The sequence below is a fragment of the Camelina sativa genome, chromosome 16 (assembly GCF_030686135.1).
Source record: "Camelina sativa cultivar CO46 ecotype springtype chromosome 16, ASM3068613v1".
NCBI classification, from domain to species: Eukaryota; Viridiplantae; Streptophyta; class Magnoliopsida; order Brassicales; family Brassicaceae; genus Camelina; species Camelina sativa.
The window spans coordinates 15,225,121-15,231,443 of NC_141895.1; the positions used below are offsets into that span (position 1 = coordinate 15,225,121).

Consider the following 6,323-nt stretch of genomic DNA (forward strand, 5'->3'; position numbering starts at 1 on the left):
TTTTACAAGATTTTAGAAAACTAATCAATAAAACTATAGAATACTATTCAACATTTTTTAAAAAGCTTTCGCTTATTCGTTTTTGATGATTTTGTTGAAGTTTTCAAAATTCTTTATAAATTATAATTCGAATCTAGAGATTTTTAAGAAAAGTTATAAAAGGTTAATATTCCTTATTAATTATGTTGATAATAGCCGTCGATCAAATTGTGAAATCTCTAACGAAACAACTCCGATGGCGATTCCTCGACTGAACGACAAAACCAAACCGCCGAAACCACCACACAACTCGGCATTCCTTCTTCTTCGGCCACTGATATTTTTTTTTCCTTGTTGACGCAACTGATCGTTTCCCAGCCAGGTTATAAGTTTGTACCAAAATAAGGACGAATAACTCATCTTGCATTACTTGAAACCCTTCTCGCAAGGCAACAAATACTCATTGCTCAAAGTCCCTATTCATCACATCAAAATCTACGAGTCTTTGGTGGGGTGTCAAAATGGTTACAAATTTATGGATCAACCCAAACCAAACCAATCCAAAAATTTATTGAGTTGATAATTTGAGTTTTAATGGGTTCATGGATCAAAATGGTTTATGGGTTTAATGGATTGGGTTGAAATGGATTATGATAAAATGGTTATGAGTTGACCAAAACCAAACCAAACATAGTTGGATTGGTTTTAAAAACCAGATTAAACTAATTTTTCTTTTAATTAAATGAGTAAACCGAATTGAACTAACCAAAATGAACAAAACCAAACGAAGCTCTCTCGCTCCCACTTCTTCTTCTTCGACTCAACTTCTATCTTCTTCTACTTAATCGAGTTAAGAAGAAGATAAGCCCAAATTCGAATTTTGGAATCTAAGGTTCAGAGAGAGAGAAAGAGAGAAAATTTTGGAATTTTGAAGTTAATTAAGAAGAGGAAGAAGCTTCCTTTGTTCTTTCAATATAGTGTTTAAGAGATTGATTTTCTTGGTTTGATAATAAATGGGTCAACTCATTTAACCAATCAATCCATTAATCTAAATGAGTTGTGGGTTGATCCAAACCAGTTGGTAAATGAGTTGGACTGACTCATTATCTGTTTAACACAAAATCTAAATGGTCATGGGTTGGTTTGGTTTGGTTTATCCAACTTGACACTCCTAGTCTTTGGTTAAAGCAACGTGATACTATCACATCTACTTTAAGTATTGTTGCAAGAAGACTAAAGCCTCAACAAGGGAGATATTTCAAGGGATTTTGGCTTGCATGACCACTGCCAAGTTTGTTTTTGTTAACAAATATAAACTTCCGTCTTAATGACACTTGAACCATTCCTCGAGGTGGTTAAGTTCAACGTTGAAAAAAATACTTGTAAATCCATCAACATTGAAATTATGTTTTAAACAAAAGTTTTTTTTTATAGAATTCAGATGCATAACAATTATTTAAATATCCGAATATGCTTAAACTATGCAAAGTTTCAGTAAAAAAAATAAAGAATATTCTCTATGGATAAGGGCAATTGTATAAAATGGGTTTAGAAAGCAAAATCCTCCTATATACTCATAGCGCCAGAGACATTAATCCACTCAAGCTGCAACTGGACCTCCCCTCGCTCAACGTTCTGTAGCCTAAGAAACATATTTTGGACAATCTTTCTTTTGTGCCACACAATCTTGCTCTCTTCTGACAAGCAGTTTTGTCTGCTTGCCTGAATCTTCATTATTACAGTCCCCTCCGGTAGTCCTCCCAGCTCGTTTTGGATTCTGATGGCTTCAAGAAACGGATCAATGTGGAAAACCGCATCTCCCATCTTATCATCCCTTGAGAACCAGTCCCTATCGTACACCATCTATACTATCACAACAAAAACACATACACGCACTTGATATCAAGCATTCAACTGAGAAAAAAGAGAGTTGTTGTCATATAGGAATCACTTACGATATTGATAGGAAGAGTTGGATCAGTAATAGAAAGTGTTAAGTCTTCATTCCATTCTGGATTTAAATTCTTTTTCATCACACGTGTTCGTAGCTTCTGCGTCGACAAAGAAGAGGAGACAAAACATAATCCCAAATAAGGTTATATATATAGATACGATATACACATAAACAAATCAAAAACTTGTATACCATAACTACTATTTTAATTTGATATGTCAAATCCTTGGAAATTCTCATTAGCCTTCTTAAACTACATTTGACATGTAAATGATCTCGAAACCGTGTTTTAAAATTTGACAAACCGAATTAGAATACATCAGTGTTCAAGAAAGCGGTCTAGGCGGCCGTCTAGGCGCTAGGCGCTCAGCAGACGCCTAGATGACCGCCTAACCCGCTTAAAATTACATACATTTTATTTTAATATTTATTTTTGATTTTTAAATTACATATAATTAAATTATTATGTTTTATATCTATATACGTAATTATAAATATTTATATGTTGTTAATATAACTTAAATAAATGTATTTTTCTTACCATTTGTTTATAATTTATAATTTTTTCATTTTTATAACATATATTTTAATATAATTATATATATATAATGTTTTATGTAGTAAACGCCTAAACCGCCTAAAAACCGTCTAGGCCCCGACTAAGCGTTCTAGGCGCTAGGCGTTAGGTCACCGCCCAGATTCCGCCTAGCGCTTTCTTGAACACTGGAATACATACGCATCACACCAATACTTAAAATTTCAAAGTATGTTTTTGTTTCATAATTTTAACATATAAAATAAGTGAGGCTGTGGTGATAACAATATTAAAACAAATATCGTAAAATTCAATTAAATAATGGAAAAAAGTATTAATACTTTCTTCATTCCGTAATGAACAAAGATCCATTAGTTCGAAAACCTTGAAGATGATGGCTAAATTGGAAGAGATCAAATGAAAAATTAGGTTACCTGTTTACCCATACGGACAATGACGTAAGGATCACTACTATGAGAATCTCTAATGGCGAGATTCACACCTCTAATCACATGAAGTCTTAGAAGGCCTAGGAGATTCTCCATGTCTTCTCTTTTCTTAGATCGAAGAAAACTTTTGGCCTTTTCTCTTCAAATGTAAAATTTTCTTTGATAGGTCACCTCTGAAGTCAAATTTTGTGGATGGCAAATTTTGTGGGTGAAGTCACCTCTGAAGTGGTTCGCCTATTATAAGGACCTCAAAAAAATCAGTCAAAAACCAAAGAGAAAAAGTCTCGTGTTTCTTTCCGAAAGGACTCGTGTCGTGTTTAAGAAAGGTCCACAAATGTCCATTTCTGGATATATTTGTTTCCTTGAATGGTCCGAAACAAGATCCTATAAAACTTCTAATTTGCCAAAGTCAATACCATAGAAAAACGTTCCATGTTTTTTCCCTACATTGACTTCCCAGTTCCTTGTAGCTTTTTAGTATATAACGCGGGTTCCAGGCGTCATTAGTTCATAAATCATAATGATGGGATATTATCGGAAAAGTGTATTAAGCCAATATCACTAGAAAAGTAATGTATAGTATTAAATAGTATGATCTGGTAATATTTCACGTGATTTTAGTTTAGTTATGATGAGATTTTAAATGATTTTGATAAATTTAGAGAAATTAATATGGTTTATTTTAAAATTCTTTCAAATCCCACCTAAAATCATGAGATTTAGATTTTTGTATTTTTAACTATTCCAGAATCCTAAAAAGTTATTAAAATTCAAATCTACAAACTGTTTTAACTAACAGTGGATTTTAAAGTAGATTTTTCAATCATTAATTCAATAATAGTGAATTTCAGGAGACTTTTAATTCTATAATTGAATAACATATGATTTGAAAATTTTACACAAATCACTTAAAATGTTAAGTTGAATACATCCTTTAATTTATCATCAACTTAAAATATATCTTTCATTCAAAAATTTACAATGTATTGTGTTAAACAAAGATCTTTAAATATTTTTTAGTTTAAAAATTGCATGTTTTCCGATATAATTAAAGGGAAGGTTGATGACCACAAGTAAAATAAATTAAAGTGTAATTTTCACAAAAAACATAAAAATAATTTTTATTTTCAAATTTAGCACATTTTCTATAAAATATCAATAATTGTAATATCCGCGAACCAAAATCCCGGTTTGGGGATGTGCATCGGTCGATGCATGTTCAGTTTATGCGTTTTGAGTTAAGTTAAACGCTGCGTTTTGGGCAAAGGGGAAAGGAAAACCCTTAAATCCATTCTTTTGTCTCATTAGTCGACTTTGGTCGCTTTTGAGAGAAACAAAAGAGAGAAAGAGTGTTCTTGGTGTTCTTGGTGAGTTTTGGGAGATTGGAGGCGTTTCTGTAGAGATCTATAGCGGAGATCATTGTAGGAGCTTCCTAGGAGCGTTTTCTTGCTTGTTGTGGTTCAGAATCTTCTGTGGCAAAGGTAAGTGCATGACCATGGCTTATCTAAGCTGGAGATTCTCTGATCTGTTTGATTATGGGTTGTTTGGTTTGTTAGAACGTTGGTTGGGTTCGTGTGAGGCTTTCTTGTGGCTTGGGATCGAGTCTTGCGGTTGCAGGAACAAAGATCCAGCGAGAAGCTTCAGGGAAAACAATGCTCGGCATGTGCATCGGTCGATACACTTTGTGCGTCGGTCGATGCAAATGCGAGGACAGCGCGGTTTGACCTAAGAGCATCGGTCAATGCCATGTGAAGGCGTCGGTCGGTGCAATTAGGGTTTTCGCGTGATGTTGAGCATGCGTTGGTCGATGCATATCATGCGTAGGTCGATGCATATCATGCGTAGGTCGATGCAGTCCCCAGGTGGTGTCGGTCGATGCAAGCCTTGTGTCGGTCGATGCAGAGTCTGGTTTGTTTGTGGATTGTTGTTTGATGGTTAGGGTATCTCTATTGCTTGTGTATATAGCCTAGTAGATGGGAGGATTGCCTTACTGAGTGTTTATAAAATACTCATGCATTGCAATTTTTGTTTGTGATGCAGGTAAAGGCAAAGTGTGATCGTGGAATCAAGGTAATGAAGAGGAGGATGTGCTAGGGACTCAATTTTTTGTTGTCTGGCACTGCTAGGTTGCTAGAGTTGAGTCATTAGAACGTTGTTAGGATTGCTGGTTCTATGTTTCCTATTGTTTGGTTATTCGAATTATTACACTTTGATTAGTGGTTAATTAATTATTGGATATTTATTGGATTATTGTTATGGTTTATATTATCCGCTGTTGTGTGTTTTAGATATGTGGCTAGTGGGTATGGGACCACTAGCTGTAGAGTATTTATTATTATTATTATTATTATTATTATTATTATTATTATTATTATTATTATTATTATTATTATTATTATTATTATTATTATTATTATTATTATTATTATTATTATTATTATTATTATTATTATTATTATTATTATTATTATTATTATTATTATTATTATTATTATTATTATTATTATTATTATTATTATTATTATTATTATTATTATTATTATTATTATTATTATTATTATTATTATTATTATTATTTATTATTTAAAAAAAACGGGTCGTGGTCGTTTCAGTTTGGTATCAGAGCCTTTACGGTTCTAGGTTTGGGTTCACTAGGTTGCTGTTGTGATGTTGGGATTGCATGTCTTGATTGATTATGTGAGTTAGTCAATTGTGTGTGGCATGGAGTCATAGAACAACTTCTTCGAGCCTATAGTGTGAGTTTATGTTTTTGTGTTATGATAATTATGTGCTTAGCCTTCTGTTCATGGTAGTGCAGATGGTTAGAGAGGATACTGTTGCTGGTTCTGGTCGTGGTCGTGGACGCGGACGTGGTCGTGGTAGGGGCAGAGTCCCAGCGGTTAGTGAGGCTGCGGACCAGAGTGTGACAGCAGAGGGTGTTGGCGAGTCGCAGGGTGTCTAGGGGGATTCCATAAGTGTGGCCGGAGGGGGCGATGATGATGCTCCAGTAGCCGGTGATGTTAGGGCCCCAGGTGTGCGAGTCCCAGTGGGTGAAGTCCCGGGTGTCGACCGTGCGGGTTTGCTGGCACAGTTGATAGCGCGGTTGCCGCCAGTGGCACTGGTTCAGGCTCAGGTAGTGCCACCAGTGGTGGCGGAGGAGCGGCAGCTAGTGGCCACAGATGTGGGGGTCCATTCTCGTTATATCAGCATGCTGACAGAGATGGGTCGTATTGGTACCGAGCGGTTTTCGGGAGGTACAGATCCTACCGCTGCGGATGCGTGGAGGACGAGTGTGGAACATAACTTCGATACTCTGAGATGTCCTGAGGAGTTTTGGATGGACATTGGGGTCCACCATTTGACTGGTGATGCTCAGTTGTGGTGGGGTTCTGTGGCAGCCAGGAGA

At 35.5% G+C, this 6,323-nt stretch overlaps 1 protein-coding gene across 2 annotated transcripts; it reads right to left on the minus strand.

Moving 5' to 3' along the window:
• Positions 1-1,382: 1,382 nt before the first annotated feature.
• On the minus strand, positions 1,383-3,125 carry LOC104750418 (protein C2-DOMAIN ABA-RELATED 2-like). Of its 2 annotated transcripts, none has more exons than XM_010472210.3 (3): positions 2,903-3,125; positions 1,935-2,030; positions 1,383-1,842 (listed from the first exon to the last, which is right to left on the minus strand). In XM_010472210.3, exons 1-3 carry the CDS (start codon positions 3,011-3,013, stop codon positions 1,546-1,548), a joined length of 504 nt encoding a protein of 167 aa, XP_010470512.2. In that variant the 5' UTR covers positions 3,014-3,125; the 3' UTR covers positions 1,383-1,545. The 2 variants fall into 2 exon arrangements, with proteins under 2 accessions (XP_010470512.2, XP_087349401.1); XM_087493275.1 differs by having other exon boundaries at positions 1,383-1,847.
• Positions 3,126-6,323: the final 3,198 nt, after the last annotated feature.

Bases quoted from the DNA above. Each gene is read 5' to 3' on its own strand.
- LOC104750418 (XM_010472210.3), bottom strand. From the start codon at position 3,013: ATGGAGAATCTCCTAGGCCTTCTAAGACTTCATGTGATTAGAGGTGTG. The intron at 2,031-2,902 runs GTAACCTAATTT...TTGTCGACGCAG, and splicing joins TTGTCCGTATGGGTAAACAG to AAGCTACGAACACGTGTGAT. The intron at 1,843-1,934 runs GTAAGTGATTCC...GTGATAGTATAG, and splicing joins CAACTCTTCCTATCAATATC to ATGGTGTACGATAGGGACTG.